Source organism: Mesoplodon bidens (assembly GCF_964165515.1).
Source record: "Mesoplodon bidens genome assembly, chromosome: 1".
Taxonomy (NCBI): domain Eukaryota; kingdom Metazoa; phylum Chordata; class Mammalia; order Artiodactyla; family Ziphiidae; genus Mesoplodon; species Mesoplodon bidens.
The window spans coordinates 76,397,893-76,421,157 of record NC_138176.1 but is presented as its reverse complement, the minus strand read 5'-3'; the positions used below and the strand labels follow the sequence as shown (position 1 = coordinate 76,421,157).

Sequence of the window (23,265 nt, the reverse complement as noted above, 5' to 3'; positions counted from 1 at the left end):
CAACTAAAGCATCTGGACAATATATAGAAAACATCTTATTGAGAACATCAAAGACCTAATAAGATAGTGAGGAATTGCTTTGAGAGAACAGGGAGAGTGTAAAAGCACACACTGGTGAACAGATACATCTTTTACTCTGAGGCCATTTGCCATGTATAGGAGGGGACAGCGATGAGGAGGCACAGGTCAATAAGTGGGTTAGGACTGGAGAAAAGATGGAGACCTTGGAGACTCACCCACTGCCCCTTGGCAGGGACTCTCCCCATGTCCTACCTCCCCTGCACCCAACATTAGCTACGTGACCTTTCTGGGGAAACAGCTGAGCAGTGCTTTAGGCTTTAGAGAGATAAGAGTAGTAACTCAGAAACATCTGGTCAGAAACCTCATGAGACACACCCTTTGCCCTGGGACAGGTTGGTGACTTGACTTTCTAACTCTTGTAACTTCCTTTCCTTGAACTCACTCGGATAAGGCTAATCCTAAGTGAAATGGTTCTTGAATTTGTGGTTAGTGGAACTGTTAGAGCTCTACAAAGTTGGGACTTGCCTGGTAGTCCAGTGGATAGGTCTCTGCGCTCCCAATGCATGGTTCCTGGGCTCCATCCCTGGTCAGAGAACTAGATCCCGCATACATACCACAACTAAGAGTTTGCATGCTGCAGCTAAAAGTCCGCACGCCTCAACGAAGTGTCCACATGCCGCAACTAAGACCTGGCACAGCCAGAATTAAAAAAAAAAAAAAAAAAAAAAAAAAGCTCTACAAAGTGTGCTGAACATTGGCCTGAGGCAGTACTGTGCTTATCCTCTGGGCTTCACCTTTTGAGAGCCCCTGTTTATATCCTTCTCTAGCTAGTCCCCTCCCCACAGAGTGAAGGTCCACCAGGCCAAGCGCATGTACCACCTAGTGCTGCTTCTGTACTCTCTCCCCGAGCCCCTGTCCCCCAAACCATGCTCAGGATACTGAACAGTGGAATTCCCTACCAAATGATGCCAAAGCCCATTTCCCAGGCCTCCACAAGCTTCTTCTTCTGACCCCTTCTCCAAAGGGCCTATCTTGCCATTGGGGTGTGCATCTCCAGGCCCCAGAGAGGGGCCAACGGGTAGGTTGTGTGTACGTGTGTGTGGACAGACTTTGACTGTGAGGTTGGGTCCCCAACAAGACCTTGTGGTGCTTCATTGTAGGACTCAAAGCAGGTTGCTGATCACTAGGGTCACTGAATATTTTGTAGTCTTGAATAGTTCCCTGACTACGGGGCAGGGTTTAGATGTGCCACATTGAAAGATGCATATAATTATCAAAATGTGGGGCTTGAGTTCTTTAGCCATTTGAATCAGATTTACTTTTGTAAGTGATACTTTTCTAACTGTTATCTAGATAGGTTTTGTATTCATTATATTCTAATCTGTAATTTGTATAAATTCACCATCTGTTGTCATTAAAAAAGTATTCGTAAGGTTAAAAAAAAGTTTACTGAAAAGAAACAATCAATCATTCTAGGAACTTCATGAAGCTGAGGTTGTGCAAGGTTCCCTGAATTGTATTTGTTGCTATGATAACATGAGATAGCCAATTCGTTGACAAAACTGTACTTCACATCAGTCTTGTTGTAAGACCTGGAGTCCCCAATCAGAGAAAGTTCCTATTCAGGTGTGAGATGTGTAATAGATGCCTATATAATGGGTGGCCTGGAAAACTTAATACATGAGGTGATTAAAATATCCAGCCCACCTGGATCTTTGCCCACAGCCCACTGCCAGACCCTCTCCTGATGCCACACTCTATCCACTTGCAGTGATTTTCATCGAATACTAACTTCTAGGAATTTACTTAAATATGTGTCTTAGATCCAGACATATTAGTGACAAGAGTAAGAACATGTCCATCATGTTAGCAATGAGCTAAATATCCCTTGTTCATTATAGTAAATGACATCTCAAAAAGTGAGACCTCAGGGCTTCCCTGGTGGCGCAGTGGTTGAGAGCCCGCCTGCCGATGCAGGGGACATGGGTTCGTGCCCCAGTCCGGGAGGATCCCACATACCGCGGAGCGGCTGGGCCCGTGAGCCATGGCCGCTGGAGCCTGTGCTCCGCAACGGGAGAGGCCATAACAGTGAGAGGCCCGCGTAACGCAAAAAAAAAAAAAAAGTGAGACCTCAAATATTCTTTGCAATGTCAACATGCTTGAGGAAAACTTGTTATTGCTTTTCACAAACAAGCACTTTTACTTTTAATAATAATTATTTACGGATGTTGAAATAACATGTCAAACACATCATGTTGGGAGAACTGAACAAAATTGGTTAAAAAATTTTTTTTCTCCTAAAAAGCTATAAACTCTAAGTGTAATAGTATATTTCAATTTTTATACATCTGTAGTGTATATGTTATATGAATGAGATGCTAAACCCTGATGATTTTAATGTTCTTGTTTTGTTGAGTACTTGGTTTAATGGAAAGAGGTTAATAATCAAGTTTTTTTTTCTATTTTTAAAAATTGAGGTAAAATTCACATAACATACAATTAACCATTTTAAAGTATACAATTCAGTGTCATTTAGTGTATTCACAATGTTGTGCAATGACCACCTCTCTCCAGTTTCAAAACTTTTTCATCACCCTGGAGAAAAACCCCTATGCCCATTAGTAATCACTGCCCATTTTCCCTCCCCCCGCATCTCCTGGTAACTACTAATCTGCTTTTGTTCTCTATGGATTTGCCTATTCTGGATATATCATATATATCTATCCATACAAGTTTTTCTATTCTCTTGAATTTTTGGGGGTAGACATATGTTTTCAGTTCTTTTGCAGATATACCTAGGAGTGGAATCCCTGGGTTATATGGTAACTCTATGTTTAACTTTTTAAAGAACTACCAGATTCTTCCAAAGTCTGTACTGTTTTGCATTTCCACTAGCAGTGAATGAAGGTTCCAATTTCTCCACATCTTCTTTTTTTTTTAAGATTTTTTTTGATGTGGATGATTTTTAATGTCTTTATTGAATTTGTTACAATATTGCTTCTGTTTTGTTTTTGGTTTTGGTTTTTTGGCCGCAAGGCATCTGGGATCTTAGCTCCCCACCCAGGGATCGAACCTGCACCCCCTGCGTTGGAAGGTGAAGTCTTAACCACGGGACCACCAGGGAAGTTCCTCTTCACATCTTTAATAACACTTGTTATTATCAGTCTTTTTATTATAGCCATCCTAGTGAGTGTGAAGTGATATCTTGTTGCAGTTTTGATTCATGATTCCCTGATGGTTAATGATGTTGTGTATTTTTTCATGTACTTATTGGCCACTTGTGTATCTTCTTCGGAAAAATGTCTATTCAGATCCTTTACCCATTTAAAAATTGGGCTGTCTTTTTATTATTGCCGTGTAAGAGTTCTTTGTATTTTCTAAATGCAAGTCCCTCATCAAATATACGATTTGCAAATATTTTCTACCATTTTGTTGTTTGTTTTCACATTCTTGATCTTTGAAACACAAAAGTTTTAAATTTTGATGAAGCCCAATTTACCTATTTTTTCTTTTGTTGCTTGTGCAGTTGATGTTGTATCTCAGAAATCATTGTCCAAACCAAAGTCATGAAGATTTACCCCTATGGTCCTTCTAAGGACTTTATAGATTTAAGGCTTTAATTACTTTAGGTTAATTTTTATAATATAATGTGAAGTAGGGTCCAATTTTATTCTTCTGCATGTGGATATCCAATTGTTTAAGTGATACTATATATTATCTTTTCTAAAACTATAAATGTTTTCCATACTAATACTTTTTTTTTTGGCCATATTTCCCCATTTATGCCAGTGTTACCAACCCTCTTCCATAAACTGAAAACCTGGAGTTACTCATCTTCTTTCCTTAAATATTTTATCCCTGGGCTCACCACTCTCTATCACTACTCTTTTGAGATTTTTCTAATTATTTCAATGTCCATGTAGATGATCATTCCAAAAACCAGGTGTCTCAGTTTGTTTTTTTTTTTTTAACCTAATTATTTTGTTGTACAGTTTACCTCAGCCACTTGCCTCCAAGGTCATATTCTAGATCAGTAGTCCTCGGTTAGAATTAGAATTAGCTCTCAATTAGAACTGGCTAGGGAGCTTTTAAGCAATACCAATGACAGTCCTCCTCCAGCATAATTACATCAAAATCTCCTGGGATATTACCTGAGCATCATTAGTTCTAATGTGACACCAGGATTGAGAAACATTGCCCCAGACATTGCCATCACCAATAACTTTAATACTTTCCTTGTGAAAATATCAAGTATTCCACTCTTCAGTTGCCACCTGCTAATTTTCCCTCTCACTGTTTTGAATAGACCAATTCCAATAAATCTTCTACTGGGATCTACAGTCCATTCATCTTAGCATCATTTCATTGTCTCTCATACCTCTAGTGTCTATATTTTCTTCATGTGGTAGTCGGTTATATTGATGGCCCCCAAGTGAATCATGCCTCCAGTATTCATGCCTTTGTGTAGCACCCCACACCTTGTCCCCTGCTTGAAATAGTGTTGGCTATGTGACTTGCTTTAACTACTAACATGTGGTGGAAATGACACCACTCTTTGAGAAGAAGCCCAGCTACCCTCCTGGAGAGACCATGTGAAAAGACCATACCAAGAGACTAAGTGGAGAGGAAGAGGCCCTGAGGGAACACGTAGTAGAGCCATGAAATTCAAATGACAGTGAGAATCAAGGCTCCAGATAGTCCAGGTGATTTCAGTGTGCAAGGTTGAGAACCACTGATTTGTATGCTGATGACTCCCAAATATGTATCTCTATTGTCCAATAGAACTTTCCATGGAGGTCTAGAAGGTCCTTTATGATTGACCCTCCACCCTGTCATCCCTCTAACAGCATCCCTCCTTGCTTCCCCTTGCTTACCTAATTCCTACTGCATTGACCTCCTTGCTTTTCCTCACACAGCCTGGGTACATACCCTCTTTAGGGCCTTAGCCTGTTCCCACTTTTTCTGCAGTACTCTCCCCCCAGATATTTACATTATCCACATGTCTCACTCCATCATCATCTTCTGGCCTTTGCTCAGTGCAATGTAATAAGTGCTGCAATTGAGTAAATTTTGCTCATCTTGCTGAAATGTCAACTAACATATATCTATGAGAATATGGGAAGATAAGCAAATAATAAAAAGTTTTACAGTGCCCATTTTGGTGAGGCTATGGAAAAAGGGAAACTGTTATGTGTTGATGGTGGTTGTTTAAATTGATACAGTAGCTTTGGAGAGTAATTTGGCATTATCTAGCAAAGTTGATCATGTATATACATCCTGTATGAAGTAGGAATATAGCTCTGGTGGTTTTAAAATATGTTCACAAATTATTTGATACGTCTCCCTTTAATAGGTAGGGCTTAATTCTCCTCTCCTTGAGTAGGGGCTGGATTTAGGGACTCACTTCTAATGAATAGATATGATGGAAAAGACAGTGTGTGACTTCCAAGACTAGGTCATAGGAGGCATTAAGTTTTCTTCTTTACCCTTTCTCTTAGATCACTTGCTCTGTGGGGAAGCCAGTCGCCATGTCATAAGAACACTCAAGCAGCCCTTTAGAGAGAACCAAGCGGCAAAAAACTGAGGTCTCCTGACAAGAGGCAGGGAAAAAAATTTCTTGCCGACAGGCATGTGAATAAGCCATCTTGGAAGAAGAGTCTTCTGCCCCAGTCAGGCTTTAGATGATCACAGCCCCAGCTGACGTCTTGACCACAACTTCATGCAAGAGCCACCCAGCTAAGTCATTCCCAAATTCCTTTTCCACAGAGACTGTGAAATAATAAAATTGTGTTTGCAAATATCTTTTCCCAGTATGTGGCTTGTCTTTTCACTCATCTTAAGATGTGTTTTCTTTTTTAATAAACTGAAGTGCTTAACAATGTATTCCAGTTTATCAATCGTTTCTTCTATGGCTAGTGCTTTATGTGTCTTATTTAAAAAACCCTGCCTTAACCTAAGGTCATGAAGATATTCTCCTATATTATCTTCTAAATGCTTTATATTATTACTTTTTATACTTAGCTTATAAGCCATCTCCTTTTAATTTTTGTTTATTCTATGAAGAAAGGATTCAATTTTATTTTTTTCTGTGTGAATATACAATTGTCCCAGCATAATTGATTGAAAAGCCCATCTTTTCCTCACTGCTCTTTAATGTCAGTTCTTTTCCATATTAATGCCTATGTGTGGCTTTGTTTCTATTCTCTTTTTGTGTTTCTTTGATTTAATTTCTGTCCCTGCTGCAATACCAAACTGTGTTGATTGCTATACCTTTATAATATATTTCTGTATCTGATAGATCCCAGTCCTCCTTTTGTTCTTCTTTTTCGTGAAAAGTATTGTAGCCATCTCTAAGTGAAAAGAGTATTACTTATGTTTTTTGAAATATAAAAAATAAAAAACTTGGGCCTCCCTGGTGGCGCAGTGGTTGAGAGTCCGCCTGCCGATGCAGTGGATACGGGTTCGTGCCCCGGTCTGGGAGGATCCCATATGCCGCGGAGCGGCTGGGCCCGTGAGCCATGGCCGCTGGGCCTGCGCATCCGGAGCCTGTGCTCCGCAACGGGAGAGGCCACAACAGTGAGAGGCCCGCATACCGCAAAAAGAAAAAAAAAAAAAATAAAATAAAAAAAAAAAATAAAAAACTTGCATATAAATATTCATAGATATTTCATGTATATAGCAAAAACTGGAAACAATTCAAAGGTCCACCAACATGTGAATAAATGAACAGGTTGTTGTATACAATGCAATATTACTCTGCAATAAAAATGAACAAATAGCATTACATAAACACTATGGATAAATCTCAAAAACATTATGTTGGGCAAAGGAAGATAGGCACATAAGAATACATACCTTATGCTTCTATTTGTATGAAGTTCTAGAACATACAAAACTCATCCAAAATGACATGAAACACATCAATGTTGGCCTGGGGAAAGGAATTCTTCAAATCATTCAGTAGCTGAAAGGTTGCCCTGTTGGTATTCTATTCTGACAAATCGGATAGGACTAAAATCATGATTGGGATGTACAGGTGCCCCATGGTATAAGAAGGTATATTTTCTGGCCCTTCAGCATCTGTGGATCAGCATATTTTGACACTTTTAAAGTAATAATAATAATAGCACCAATAAAATCTAAAATTTATATTGCACATAATATCTACCAGGCATTGTAATGCTTTACATATCCCATCCCATTTATTCACTGCAGAAGGTTTTATGGGTACGTGTTATTATCTTTGTTTTACTCATGAGAAAACTGAGGTACAGAAAAGTCAAGTAATTTACCCCAAATCACACAGCTATCAAATGGCAGAGCTGGATTATGAACGTAGGCAGTCTGGCCTTGGAGTTTGTACTTGTAACCATGATCTGAATCAATGCTATAAACAAGTTTTGTCTGCTTAGCATTATAACAATGTTGATTTGATAAGTTCAATGAAATGTTGTTTCTTGTTAGAATTAGCAATATAACTGGCAAATTTGGGGGAAAAATCCTTTAAGTGAAGTTATAGCCCTGCATAATTTAAGGTTTAAGAAAAAAATTCACCTCCTCCCTCCCGCCAAACAAAACAAAACAAAACAAAACAAAACAACAAACCACATAAAACTGACTGCAGAGAGGAATGAGATTTTGGAGGACTTGTATTATCCAGATTATTGGATTCATACAGTTATAAGCCCTTTGCTTAACCAGGCTTGTGTAAATGGGATCAGTTCCTTGTTCTGTCAGGAAGGGAATTTTTCAGCCTGTCACTAAGAAGCAAATTCTTCTTTTCTGCTCTTCTGCTCCTAAAGATATTTTAATTTGTTTGTGATTTACTGAAATTTGCCTGGCTCTGGGAGAGCTGCATCTTTTAAGTACACTTTATTGCCTGCTCCATTCTATTTGGGAAACTTTGTCTTCTTAAAAGATGTTTCCCTGAGAGCACATTCTCATCTGAAGTCTATGAAGTAGCATGCTCAATACAGCACACAATTTATTCTACCATTTGCTTCATTAAGGTACCTAGGGGACATAGTGTGTGGTTATGGGTGTACAAAAATGGCCACAAATCCCCTCACACATTCGCTTCTGTTTGATAACTTTGATGGTGAACTCTGGTTAAAATTGTGGTTTTAGAAAACTAACCTCAAAAATTAATGGTGCTAAAAGATATTTTCTAACCAAACTGAAATATTTTTCTGTCAAGTAATTAATATCTAAAGATAGCATAATGTGATTATCCCAGTGACTTATTTTGGTCAGAGAATCTTTTTAAATACACATACAACATAAAAATTTGGAGTGTGTGTTAGTTCACCTCTATGCTAAATATCCTCTATTGATGAGACTCTTAGAGGCTTATGGGAGTGGATTACGCCCTCCCTTTAAAAAAAGAATTAATGCTTTTACCTATGTTAAAAGCTCTTGGGGCTTCCCTTGTGGCACAGTGGTTAAGAATCCACCTGCCAATGCAGGGGACACAGGTTCGAGCCCTGGTTCGGGAAGATCCCACATGCCGTGGAGCAACTAAGCCTGTGCGCCACAACTACTGAGCCTGTGCTCTAGAGCCCACGAGCCACAGCTACTGAAGCCAGCGCACCTAGAGCCCTGCTCCGCAACAAGAGAAATCACCACAATGAAGAGTAGCCCCTGCTCGCCGCAACTAGAGACAGCCCATGCTCAGCAACAAAGACCCAATGCAGCCAAAAATAAATAAATAAAATAAATTTATTAAAAAAAAAACTTTCTTCTATCTTCATTTTTTCTCGTTATCTTGTTTTTCTCCCACTCACCTTCTTTCTCACTTAAACTTCCTGCCATGTTTCTCTGTCAGAAGTCTTTGTCTATTTCTTTTTTTCTGGGGCCTGGAGATTGGTAACAGGAATTCTAGAGGAAGTGGTGAGTCCTGGGTCAGAATCCTGGCTAGGCTAGCATTAGTAGGAGGAGAGATGAGAGTGCACGTATCGCTTGACTAGTTTATTGTTTTTGACTTTCACCAGTGGGAGACATCAAAGAAATAGAACATATTTTATTCAGTTTAATCTGTCTCAATAGAGGGCATCCTAATTTCACATGAGATGGGAGAAGGCGTATCTTTCCAATTCTTTCCCAGTGGGCATGTCAGTAAAATAGGAATGCGTAAACACTGGAGAGACAGAGATTGTTATTGCAGGGCCTGCCTGGCACTATGGTGTTTTTCAATACCACTTATGATGCTGTAGCAGATGAAAACTGATTTCTTATGACTGATTCTGTTAGTTTTCTACTGCTGTTGTAACAGATTACCACAAACTGAGTGAATTAAACAACACAAACTTATTAACTATAGTTCTGATGATAAAAAGTCCTCAAATAAAAGAAGTGGCAAAGTTGCATTCCTTATGGATGCTCTAGGGGAGAATTTGTTCCTTGACTTCTTCATCTTCTAGAGACTGCCCATAGTCTTTGGCTTCCAAGTTCAAAGCTAGTATTCACATCACTCTGACCTCTGCTTCTGGTGTCATACCTCCGCCTACTCTGAAACCCTGCCTTCCTGTTACAAGTGTCACCGAAAGCGGGGTCTGGCTGCTCACTGCTCAACAGCCAATAGGTCAGGTTGGTGGGAAGGAAAGTTTGCTTTATTTTGGATGCCGGCATCCAGAGGGCGGGGAGGGCAGACGCCTGTCCAAATGCCGACTCTCCCCCTCCTACAACCAGTGGGCAAGAGCTTTTATAGGCAGAGGGAGGGGGCGACATGTAGAAACAGTACAGTCAGCTCTGACAGTCATCTTGAATTTGGTCATCAGTGGTCTGACGAGCGTCATCTTGATTGTGGTAGGTACAGTTGATCTTCAGTTCCAGGGTTGGTTTCTGTTTCTTTGAGGCCAATTCTCGGAATCATGGCAGCTTATGTCATGGCTACAGGCTGGTCATCAGGTAGTTAACTTCTTCCACCTGGTGGAGGTTTCAGTATCTATAAGACAGCTCACAGGATATGGCTCAGAATATTAGCTACAGTCCTTAAGGATGAACTAAAAGTCCTTGACTATGTTTCATGACTAAACTATTATTTTTTGATCTTCTTTGACTGTTTTCCTCTGTTTCTGCATTTTCTCACTTCTCTGATTAAAATTATTCTTTGGCTAAAATTTCTCCACAGACAAAAGGCAGGCAGAGGACATGGGTGGGGGGGCAAGGACCATAGGGCCCTGCTCTGAAATCCTGCCTCCCTCTTACATTGGGCCCACCTACATAATCAGAGAAAATCTCCCCATCTCAAGATACGTAACTTAATGACATCTGCAAATCCATTTTGTCAAGTAAGGTAACATTCCCCATTACAGGTTTTGGGGATTAGGATGTGGACATCTTTGGGAGTCCATTATTTTTCCAGTCACATACCTGTTCTACAACCAGCTGCCTGCCTTTTACTCCTATTGATATCATTGATATCATCCAATTGATAAACTGGAGTCAGCTAGACTCTACCATTTTTAGTGCTATATTTACGTTTTTGAATCCTTCTCCACATGGGAACCAAAACAACAACTGTGCTCTGATGAATCTACAGAACAACATGGGTTCAAATGCCCAGAGCTTTCTTGATCCACACGTTCTCTGTGCTTGATGCAGAGAATCTACCAGCTTTGAAATCCTAGCACTAATGACTGGTACCTTTCTGGGGTACTGTGCCCACCTACGACAGTAAAACTAATCCTCTGGATAAAGATCCCAAATCCATAAAATTCTAACTCTATCTTTCCACTAAGATCTGGCAGTTCTGAGAGCCTGCAAGAGTTGTTAATGTACCTTCTCATGACCAATTTCCACAAAGTATGATATAAGAACATTGCATCATCCAAACTAAATGTGTGACCTACTGTCAGCACCAATCAGCACAGAAAGTGGCCTTTCTATTGAAATTTTAAGAGAATGATGCCTTGCCCCAAAGAAAAGTTCTTCATACTCTTTGTCTCTATACTTTCATTAGAGAAACTGGCGTGGAGAGTGTAAGGGGAAAGATGAGCGAAGAGGAAGGTGAGATGACAGACACCAGGTGGTGACTTGTAAGACATCATTTCCACCCTCAGGACAATATAAAGTACCGAAGGAATTTAGGTAGATGGGGAGAGGAGGATACAGGAGAAGTCAAAGGTTGTTTACTCGCTATTTTGGCTTGGGGATGCTGGATTAAGTGGCTCCATTCACTGAAATGGAAAATAAATGAGGAAGAATAGAATTTGGAGTTAAGATGCCAGTCAAGTTGGAATTGCTTACAGGACATCCAAGTGGAAATGGTTATATGGCTCAGGAGAGAGGCTTGTAATATGGGTTTATGACTCACCAGTATAAGGACAGTAACTGACAGCACTACTGGAGATAGTGTACAGCAGCGGTCCCCAACCTTTTTGGCACCAGGGACCGGTTTCCTGGAAGACAATTTTTCCACAGACTGGGCGGGGGGTGGGGGGGAGTAGAGGGATGGTTTCGGGATAATTCAAGCTCATTACATTTATTGTGCACTTTATTTCTATTATCATTACATCAGCTCCACCTCAGATCATCAGGCATTAGATCCCGGGGGGTTGTGGGCCCCTGGAAGAGAAAATGGCGTTACGATAGAGTCCCGAGGAACACCAACATCTAGAGGATAGACAGAAGAAAAGCCTGCAAAGAAGACTAAGAAATGGTTCGAGAGGTAATTGAAAAATCTGAAAGAGTGGACATGTTAAAAAATTTGTACCCACACCTTGGGTGCTATTATTGGAAACACATTTAATCACAATTAAATGTGACTTGAAAATTGTTTCTTTATATATAAGATGGGGCCAGTAATTCCTTACTTGCATCACAGGATTATGAGGTTCAAATGAAAAAGTGTATTTGAAAATATTTTGTAAAGCGTTACTCCAATGGTCTCAAACTTTAGTGTGCCTCAAAATCATTAGGTGGATGTGTTAAAATACAGATTGCTGTGTTTCTGATTCATTAGTAATAGTAGCAGTTTCTGAGTCAGTAGATGTTGGGTGGGGTCCTAGAATCTGAATTTTGCATAAATTCTCAGAAGATGTGGATCTTGCCGGTCTGGGGCCCCTCTTTGAGAACTACTGTGTAATACAAGTGTAAGGAATTAGGCTTCTGATTTTATAGCAAAATTCACTGTTTTCCTCTGATGTGTGTCTGTGTCATCCCCTAATTTTTTCAAACTTGTATCCTCCATCAACAATGTTGTTCAAACATCTTTACACCCTGCTTCATACCTAGCAATACCCATTTGCATTTATGAAAGATCAGTTTAGTGTAGTATTTTGTTGGTTTACATTAATGAGCAGCAACCTGAGGTTAACTTGATTAAGAAGGATATGAAAAATATACAATATACGATATTTCTCATGAGGAGAAGGAGATAAGGAGGAACTTTTTGGAGTAAGAAGCAGGATTTTTTTTTTTTTCTTCAAAGTCAATTAGATGTAGAATGCTACTTGTTACCTACTTTCAAAAATCCCCTTAGAGAACTTGTAAATTTGATCCAGAGGGAGCAGCATGAGGAGAGTCAGGTAAGAGGAAAAACTGACATCATTCTTCAGTCCTTTCCGAAATCCTGAGAAACATGTGCACCTCAACACTCCCTTCTTCAATCCCACAAAACAGGGAATCAGGAAAATGCATTAGCACCCTCATACAGACTAGGAACACAGGGCGGGAAGGAGTCTCAGCCCCGTCAAGACAGAAGGATACTGGGGGAGGGGAGAGAAAACTTCCCCTAGTCGGAGACTGCAGCGCGGCCGTGGGAAGAGAAGTGAAGTGGGGAAATGTATTAATACTTCAGGCGTCAGCCAGACACTTGGCCTCTGGGCATGTGGGAAGGTGAGGGAGGAGGGAAGAAGGCTGCACCAGAACGGGAGCGCTAGAGCTCCCGCCGCTGATTTAGAGGGAAGACCTAGAGCGCTAGAGCTTTCTGCTTCCCCTCTTCCCTCCTGGAGGCCATTTCTCCATATTTAACCGGGATAAAGAAGGGACGCGGAGCCGAGTCAGAAAAAGCCAGAGTTACCGCCTCCCCCCGCAGCAGACCTCTCTTCGGCCCCCGGCCCAGGCGGGAGAAATGACCATAGGGGAAGCTGAAGTAACTCCGTAGAGGGGGGAGGGGTCGCCAAGCTCCTCTCCAATCGCCGTGGCCGCTCCAGCTATTTGCATATATTATGGGGGCTCAGCTCCCAACCGAGCTCCCCGCCCCCCCTCGGGGGTTCTCCCCGGCCCCGCCCGCGGGCTGGGCGAAGGTGAATACATTATGCTAATGAGGCGGGCTTCTGCCCGGGCTTGGGAAGGGGGGCGCACTGCAGTAGGAGCCGCGGGCTGGAGGCCCCGCGCCGGGAGGGGGTCGGGGGAGGGACGCCGCTGTCGGAGTGCGCGCGCACTTACACGCTCACACACACACTCACACACGAGCATCCCGAAGGGTATTTAAGGCTCGCAAAAGCGAGGCTGCGGAGATACTTCGGGCAGCCGCGACTTCGGCCTCGCGACTCGCATTTTCTCCTTGGGGATTTCGTTTTCCTCTCTCCTCTCCCCCTTGGCCACCCCTTTTGCACTGCACTCTCGTGGTCTCTCTCAGCCCTTTCACCTGGAACTGAATCCAGGTGGGAAACAGGTCGGCGTGAGGAAAGACACCGAATAGGTAGAAATAAGGCAAACTAACAGAGGCGCAACAGGTCCGGTGCTCTGCGGCGAGGGCGAGCGGCGGCCCCTCGCAGCGCCTTGGCCGCTGTTCCTTGGACCCTGCGCGGCCGCTCTCCTCAGAGGAGGTCCCCGTCCTTTGAGGGGCCAGGAGGGACACCCGGGTGGGTTTCATTCCGGATTTTAGCTTATTGCCACCAGTACCCGGACTGAGGGTGCTTTTCACTCGCGGCTGGGAGGGGAGAAGAAAGCGGAGGATGGTCCACGTCTGCGGGTCTCGGCGCTGATCCATCGCCGCGCCCCGGCTCCGACTCCGCCAACTAGTTGTGCAGCCACCGGGACTGAACTTTGGAGGAAACGTCCTTTTTCTTTCTTTTACGATTATTGGAGGTGGTAGAGGGTGGGAGGCGAAGCCGAGACAGCCGACCCCGCCACGATGCTGGTGAAGAAGCAAGCAGGGAAAGGAGGGGGGCGGGAGCCGGGCTCCGAGGACCGGAGCCCAGCCGGGCAGCGTTGTGCCCGGACCGTGTCCCCGTGCGCCGCCCTGGCCGCCCTCCTGTCAGTAGTGGCCGTGATGTCTTGTCTGTACCTGGGGGTGAAAACCAACGACCTCCAGGCGAGGATCGCCGCCCTCGAATCCGCCAAAGGAGACCCTTCCATCCGTCTGCTGCCTGATTGTCCGGATCAGCTCAAAGCAATGGTGCAAGAGAAAGTGGAGCGACTTCTGGCTCAGGTGTGAAAGGCAGGGGTGTTTTGCACGTGGATAACATCTTGCACAGGCGTGATTCTGTGTACATGACCAGCCTCTGCCTTACTGTATGCAGACGTGATATGGCTGTGTGTACACATATATGCTAGGCCACCATCTCTGCTCACTGTAGCATATATTTGTATATGCACACACTTTGGTATCACCCTCTCTGTCTCTATCGTCTTCCCTTACTCTTCTTAACGTTTGCATGCTAAACATATACGGAGGTCTAAAAGGGGGAAGGGTGGCCAGAATGGCAGGGTGGCATTTCAGCTCTTTTTAGTTTCTGGAGTTGCATGTGGATCTTTTCCAATGTTGTGGAGAATATTCCTTGCAGAGATAACATCTGTTATATCCTTTTTACGGTATAAGAAGGTTAGGGCCATAGGTGTTATTAATATACAAAAGGGAATCACTCTTAAAAGTGAAATAATTCTACATATGATTTTAGATCAATTATTTCACACATTGAATGTTTTCATATTAAATGTTCAGAAAGAAAAAAAATAGTAGCTTGTTTTTTTTTGTAAAGGATGCAGTGCCCTGGGTGTTTGTGAATGCAGAGCCATTGGAGTTGAGACTTGAAAGGAATCTGTGTTATGTTTATCAAAACCAGGGGTGCTTTAACTACAGTTAGGGGGTTTTCTGGAACTTGCTCTTCCAACGGAGAGGCTTTTTGGCAGTAGTGGCAGGACAACATGATAAGCAGCTGACCTTTATGTGTAAAATACTGGTTGTTTTAAAACCCCTAGCTTACCTAGAACTGCAACATGTTAATGCTGGTTTTTTGCATTGACTGAATATGCCTGAGCTGAGAGAGAGGGTGATGGTAGTTGAAGAATGGAGAAAGATGTTACACAAGTCCAACAGTCTTGATACCATGTGAATGGTCATTTTCTTTTTTTAGGACTTGGGTACTGTTACCTTTTGACTAAAGTCCAAGTACATATGTAAACGTTAGTTATGCAGACTGGTAAATCAGGCATATGGCCAGAGTTCCTAAAGAATCCATTTTTCTACAATACTACTGATGATTATTAATACCTCTTCTTTTCCTACAGAAATCCTATGAACATATGGCTAAAATAAGAATCGCAAGAGAAGCACCTTCAGAGTGCAACTGCCCAGCAGGTAAAATGTAACTTATTTCATAAGGTTTCCTCCATAGCAGAGCATTTTAAAACAAAGGTCCTGTGTCTGTCAAGTCTACCTGTAATAATAGTAAAGAAAGAATGCAGACCCAACTTACTTTAGTAAAATCAACATGTCTGGGTAAAAGGATGGCAAATAAATCCCCCAATATTATTTTAAGCAGCATACCAAGGTCTATTAAGGGAAAGCAAAGAAGATAGAGATAATCACCAAAGAAAATACAGGCAAGATGATGTCCAAAGACAAAGTTCTTAGATTCAAAGATGGAAAATTATTCTTCAGTTTTATTCAATTTTGATATCTATGGTGAAAAGGACTGCAGAACACGTTAGATTTGAATTCCTTAGTGGCTAATGTTGTATTAGTACAGGTATCTGTTTGTTCCCTTTGACATACGATTATGTTAGTAGACCTTGCCTGCTTTTATTTTCTATCAGAAAGGCTCTCTCGCCTATCCTATATGAATGAGGACTGAAAGGAAATTAGTTCTTTATCTTGAGCTTTACATTACAAACTATTGCATTCTCAATGACTTCTCAGAAAAGGATCTTATATTTTTACCATTTTTCTGTGTGGCTTTAGGGAACTATATTAATTTAATGACAGCATATTAGTAGTAGAAGGATGAAGAAGAGAGACATTGATGAATAAACCCCCCTGGGTAATCATTAAATCTTCCTTCACAGACCTCTGAGGCTTGGTAGTCAGTCATCTGTAGACCTAAAATTTAGAAGCCCTTGGAATATATCCATTGGAAAATATCTAGTGGATTCAACTGATAGAAGTCATGAAAAACTTCCATGAGTCTTGAGATTTTTGTTTCAGATAAATGTTGTTAATGTATTTATGAACATTTTGGTTTATTTTATCATCATGTATAGAAAGGTGAGTCTCTTACATTGTTTTTCATGTTTAGGAACATGATACTTAGATACTTACACTGTATGGAAAGGCTAGTTCCTGAATTTTTTTCACATTCTGAGGTTTTTTTGCCTCATGCTAATTTGTAGCATGGAGGTCTAAAAGCTTGGTGGCACAATGTTTAGAAATTTCAAATGTCAACTCCTGATTGAACATCATAAAATTTTTACTATTTATGGTCTGCTATATTGTTGACCATAATGGAGCTGTATTTTTTAAAACTGAAGCCCTTTGAATTGAGAAGACATATACATTAGGTAACAGGAAAACAAAGAGTTAATGTTTTACATTGTAGGTTTCATTCTTAGTGGTTTTAAGTTGGGAAAGACCTCAGAAGTCAGAAATTCAAAGAAGGCACTTTTCTAGTGCAGGAATTAACTCATAACAACCTCATCGGCCTGTAGGGATTATTTAAATTCCCAAGACAGTTGGTACAGGGCTTCACTGATCATACCACTCAGAATCCAGTGTTTTCTGTATACAGTACTCTTGCTAGCTGTGTGAAAAATAACTAGTATTTAATTAACTGGATTCTTAGTGAACTTGGCAAAAAGTAGAAAAGTGACAACCACAGCGCTGAGGTTTTTTTTTGGGGTGTTTTAACTGCTTCATGATGTTTGATGTAAGCTGGTTGCTGAGGTTTAATTTGTAATCTGGAAGAAAGTCATAACATTTAGAGTTCACCTTATATTATCTTGGAAGATCATTTTGAACCATTTTTCTTCTTAACATTAATTTAACAATAAATGGTGATTTCACTATGATAACAAATAAATAAATAATAAATGGTGATTTCCTTGGCGTTTTTGTTGGCTCTCCCTAATGGCTGCTTTACTTTCTTGCCACCACTAGAGCTCCACATTACACCAGTTTTCACCAGGTTACTTGAGAGGTAAACTTTTGAAGGTGCATATTCCAACACTCAGAATTAAACAGGATTCTTGCTGACAAATCACCGTTACAGAAACACTCTCTTCTGCTTGTGGAATAATTAGACATCATCAAAATAAAGGCATTATGTTCAAAATAGTATCCCGGGGAAAACCAGCTATTTTGAATTATGGTCAGTGAGGTATTGTTTTAGGAAATGAATGGGCTGGCCAAGAGGATTAGAAAGTAGATACAATACTTCCCACCTGGTTTGGCTTTTACCTTCGTTTACAGTGACTAAGAGTTGTTACCCAGACATCTGTTCATAGGGCAGAGTGAGACAAGTCTGTGACCTCAGCTCATTTCCTGTGGACAGATGCCCACCCCTTGAAGTTGACACTCTTGTTGACAATCTCCGTCACAGAGCCAAGGACTGATAGCAAAGGACTAATGCTGTGTTGTTTATGTTCACTTCTGATAGAATTCAGTCCCAGTGAGGTTTATCCAGGTAGGCTACAAGAAATCATAGAATTGAAAGCTTTTTTTTTTTATCACAAGAAGGAACTTTTGTGGGAGAGGCATGAGAAAGACTGTTACTGAATGGTTTTTCATTGTAGGGGAAGCATTCTCTCATTTAATCTTCACAACAACCCCGAGAGTTAAGTATTAGTTATCTCATTTTGCAGATGGAGAAGCTGGACCCAGAGAAGGTGACTAACTTAACATAGTGAAGGCAAGGTCAGGATTCACGCCCACATCTGACAGAATCAAAACCCATAGTCTAATGAGGAATTGAGAGTGAGTATAGGTTTTGGAGCTGGACAGTTCTGGATTGGAATCTTGGGTCTGCTACTAAATAACTGTGTGATCGTGGTCAAACTAATGAACCTTTCTATGTACCAGTTTCCATCTGCAAAAAAGTGACTAATACTACCTTCCTCATAGGTTGATAATTTACCTGAAGTCTGGTGTATTATTGGCCATTCATTAGATGATAGCAGTTACTATTCTTTTTAATATATTGTGTGTTACTTGACTCTAATGTGTCCATGGGGACATATGATATAGGTGGGAAAACTGAGACCTGAAGATGTATAACTTGCTCAAAACCTCATGGCTAGTTAATGGCAGCTTTTGGACTAGAACACTATATGCTTAATTAAACAAATATATCTGAGATCATTCATGCAAATAATCAAATGAGTCAGTATCTCTTGGTGCTATATCAGTGAAGATATTGTATTAGTCTGCTAAATTATTTTTACCAAAATTATAGGAAAAACTTTTGACCTTGAGGTAAGCCATGATTGAAGTAGGTAGAACCTGGGCTTAAAAGAGTGTGGGGGTAAAGAATGTAGTTACAGTCTTCGTACCACATGTTTACAAAAAGAAGCACTTTATCTGACTCATTTTCACACTTATTTTTTAACAGCTTTATCGAAATATATTTTATAATATTTAAGTGTATGACTTAAAGATTAAAATAAAGTTATGGAGCTGGACAACCATCACCACAGTCCAATTTTAGATCACTTCATCATTCGCCAAAATTTACATTTACTTTTTTCATGTGCTCAGGAGAGGCTCTATTTCTTGAATATTTGCTTTAAAGAAACCTTGAAATAAAAATTTAAAAACCATACAAATTAGAGCACTGCTTAGCAGAATATTTGATTTAACAGTAGCTGAACCATGGAAATTCAGCTGTCATCTGTGGCTTGGCCTCTGTAAAACTTGACCTTCATAGGAGAGAATAAATCGGCTCTTTCCTGTGGCTGTACAATTCCATTTGGGGTTCTGTTCTTAGAGTCCTACATAAAGTATGTACAAATCAGGCATATTTATGGGAAGGTTTTAAGTTCCAACGGATAAAGAATACTGGGAACCAGGCAGCCAACCAAAAGATGTTTAGATCACAAAGGTTTCTGTACCTTACTCATTTGTTGTGTTGCCTGCCCAGGGTATTAGATGAAAGAACCTCTGTGGCATAATGGACAGAGAACGCAATAAAGAATCCAGTGTTCTAGTTTTGATGACCGATAATGGGCTTTCTTCCATGATAACATTTCTGGAGGAGCAATCAGGATCTGCCAGTAGGACTGCTTTAATGATAGACGCTGCTATATTCAGATAAAGAACGTTTCCTGAGTAAGGGGTTGCTTTAGTGTCATTGGGGTCATGGAATATAGATCTGTAAATTAGTTCAACAAAAAATTCTGAAGATATTATGTCTGACAAATGAGAGAAATTTCGGGGAGTCCCAGAGAGTATATTTAGTATTCTTAAATCTTATTTTTGGATGAGGTATATTGATTTTCTCTCATACCAAATAAAATTTTGATTAAGATATAGCAAAAAAAAAAAAAAAAAAAAAAAAAGAATCCAGAGTTCTACCCCTGGCTTTGCCATTAACATGTTGTACAATCTTGGGGAAATCACTTCCAAGAATGACTTTTACAGACTCTGTTTTCATATCTTCCAAATAGGAGTGTTGGACTAGAGTGATTTTGAAGGGCATTTGTCAGTTCTCCAGGTATAAAGAGACTGTGTGTGCTAAATATATAGATACAGGAAAAATACTGATGAACAAGGCAGACTTGGTATCTGCCCTCATGGCGCTTACATTTCAATGAGGATGACAGGCATTTTAAAATGACATGAATTTACAGGCATGACAAGTACAACCAAGAAAAAGTACAGTGTGCTTTGGAGCACATGACCAACCAAAAATTTCTTCCATACTGTTAATACTATGGATTTTTTTTTCTTTTCTTTGAGGGTGGGGTGGGAAAGAGAAATTCACAGTAGGAGAAAATCATAATATGAGAAAATCTGGCTTCTGATTACACGTAAGAGCTCTAGCAATGGATAAAAAGCTGGTTTGCATAGCCTCACCTGGCTTTTGGCTTTCCAAGAATTTATGGCCAGATGAAGGTGCACTGATAGCTGGTTTACACTGATATCCAACTGAAACAGAAAGTGGCTTTAATATATAAAAGGTTGTGGTAGATAGCATGGTGATCTGTTTTTCTACATTTCTCCTGAAAGCAGTGAAATTTGGGCTGAGTAAGAGTTGAAACTTCCTGCCTGGTGGTACTGAACAGTTCCACTGGACCTGGCTCCTCTATGTTCACAGATAATGATGAAATAATGTAACACGTCTAGTCATCTACTCAGGGAGTTTAGCTAGAAATAAAAAAGATATATTCCATAATTTCCGAGGTTCTTCCACATCCTCCAAGTCTATGAAAATGGTTGGATACAAAGTAAGATTAAATGTAGGCAAGTAGAAGTACCTCCGATTCACAAATATGAGTGATACAGCCTCTGGTGACTGCTTTTGTGGCATCTTCTCAATTTGGGGAGGAAATAAAGGTTAACTGTAGCTTTAAGGTTGTGCACCCTTTCCCATCATATGAGAAGACTTTTAAATTACCTTGCTAACATAAATCTACTGTATCATATAAAACTGAATTTCTTACTAACATAGTTTTTCACTTATGCTGTACATTTTTCTTAACCGGCTACTAAATGAATGGAAAGAGTGCATCAAGTAAGGACATACTAATGTATAGATTTTCAATTATGTAAGGTAAAGAATAGTCAGAAATGGGTTTGTAGAAAGAAAGCAAATTAAAATGTCATAAATAACAGGCATTCCCCTCCTCTCCTAAGGCCAAACAATACAATGTGACATCTGAGTGCCTTAAAGTCTTCATGTTAAATGGTTTCAGTCCTAATGAGTACAGCAGTTTGGGTGTAACATTTTTAGTTGGTCAGTAGTGACAGCTGGCAAAATGCCTCGGTCACCTAAAGGACCAAGGACAAATTGCTTCTTGAAGCAGTGTTCTTGTTTCTTAGCTTCTCCCCTGTTTCTCTTGTCTAAAAGTCATTAAGAAGCAAATCCTTCAAATATTATTTTCTCTTTCTTACTTTAGTAATTCTGCTTTTCCATGAGCCAGGAATTATTTAAGAGAAGGATATGCATTCTGCAAAAGTGTTAGTTCTTTCTAGCTCAGTTAAAGAATGTGTCGGTACAAATAGCCTCTCAGGATCTTAATAACCTGTAGTGCTTCTGATTGGTTTCTAACTATGTAAAGTCAACTACATGGCGTTTTAGAAAACAGTATTTGAATGTCAAGATTAGGTCTAGGAATGAAGGAGGGGGGCATCCTCTCATCGACATGATTAGGTGAATGGAGAGCTGGTGGGGAAACGTGTCAGAATCAGGACCGTTTTACAGTTCAGGGAGGCATTGTCTGCTGCGGGGGGAGCCTCACTAGACACTCATCAAAATGACATCAACCTATGTTATCCTGAGTGGAAACCATCCAAAACCTATCATGAAAAAGTGTTTTTATTCCATCCTTCCACATTATAGATGCTACTTGGTGGTTTGTAGGAAGCTGAGAATGGGAAAACTATGTGTTGGTCTGAGCTGCAGGCAATAGCCTAGTATGTGACCGCTAAACACAGAAGCATCCCCACCCTCCCTGTTGGCAAATGTGGGTGAAGTCCCACACAGTGGTTTAATGCACCATGATATTTAACACTTATTTTTTTAGAATTTGTGTTAAAAGTGACTGTGGCACACCTGCACACTGAGTTCTTAGACATGCATAGTTACTGTTTCATTTGGGATGTGTTTAGCAACGTTGCAACTAAAAAATGTTTTATGGTCAACTTTTAAAAAGGAAGAGATGCAGAAGAGTGGGAAGCAGAAGTAAGTGGAAACCACTTACAAATTAAAATTGAGCACTTTTCATTGGTATCATATATTCCTTCACCAGAGTATTCTATGCTCTTTAAATGATAGGATTCCTTGAAGAAATGCCACCAGATGGCAGGCACCTTCCTTTCGTGACCACAAGGAGGGAGAACTGAGCTGAATAGTGTAGTGGGACTTCCTCTGTTCTGTCAGCTCCTTCTCACTTAAATTCCTAGCAGACTTCTGCTTGCTATGGAAAAGCTTAATGGAAGGAGCAAGTAATTTCTTCCATCTATATTTGAAGACTAGACTGTCCTATCAGCTTTAAGATATTTAAAATAACCTAGTAAATTTCACATTTATATTAGTCAAAAAGTTCAGTTGTATTGTAGATAAATTCACATATATGAACTTGAGGCTTGTATTCCAATAGCTAGAATAAATGAACTAAATGTAATTGAATTTACCAGTTGGGGATTTTGTGCTTATATTTTGTAATTTCTCAGAATCAAGAATCATTTGGTATCACTATCGTGATTTTGACATCATTTCATCTGGAGTCTCCATTTCAATTTCAGTCACCACATAATATGATAGTTGGGGTGCGTTCTTTATTTTTCTCCTACTGTGTCCCTTAGTCTGATCACTTAGTCTGATTTGCCAGGAATGCCAAAAACTAACTGTTTATTTGTATATTCATAATTTAGATTTTAGGGGCTCTAGGCTTCTGAATTATGTACACAAAGTTTTTATTCTTATATTTTACATGTAGTCAGCACATATTTAAATACAGTTTTCATGTTTAGGCTAAGTGGCTGAGTAAATTGGATGAATTGTAGGCAGCGCTAGCGTGTGCATGATGGTAATATTAAGAGTCAGAATATGTCTAACTAGAAGTAGGCCTGGTCGTGTCAAAGGGAAAACCTACTTTCCTTTTTTTTTATCAAAGAGTTCACATGTAACGGAGAGTGAAAAAGCGGAGGAAAAAGCCACCCTTATCCTGTAATCTCTTGGAATCATATCTCTTTATCATCATATTTATCAAGCTTGGTACTTTAGAGTTCCTGTTATAATATAAATCTGGACAATGGTTAGAGAGTCGGAGCAATTCTCCATTATAGCTCTGTCCCCAGCACCCTCTTTTGCTCTCGTAGCTGTTAATTGGAGGGAGAAATCTCATAGGAGTCTCTCCATCCAG

At 40.4% G+C, this 23,265-nt stretch overlaps 2 protein-coding genes across 5 annotated transcripts in view; both read left to right on the top strand.

Annotated features, from left to right (window-relative positions):
* LOC308612805 (uncharacterized protein) overlaps positions 1–5,791 on the top strand; it is an 87,547-nt gene extending 81,756 nt beyond the window's left edge. For both annotated transcript variants that reach the window (XR_014015143.1, XM_081225529.1), the window contains one exon: positions 5,520–5,791. Coding sequence is in view for 1 of the 2 variants with exons in the window: in XM_081225529.1 (XP_081081655.1) it covers positions 5,520–5,580 (61 nt within the window). In the remaining variant the exon portion in view is untranslated. The remainder of the gene's footprint in view (positions 1–5,519) is intronic.
* A 7,847-nt stretch (positions 5,792–13,638) lies between these two features.
* The window catches only part of COL25A1 (collagen type XXV alpha 1 chain), a gene marked incomplete at its 3' end in the record, with an annotated part of 495,089 nt that continues 485,462 nt past the window's right edge, over positions 13,639–23,265 (top strand). For all 3 annotated transcript variants that reach the window (XM_081244165.1, XM_081244163.1, XM_081244164.1), the window contains exons 1-2: positions 13,639–14,398; positions 15,478–15,547. In XM_081244165.1, the coding sequence (XP_081100291.1) occupies positions 14,102–14,398; positions 15,478–15,547 (367 nt within the window). In that variant the 5' untranslated portion in view covers positions 13,639–14,101. The remainder of the gene's footprint in view (positions 14,399–15,477; positions 15,548–23,265) is intronic.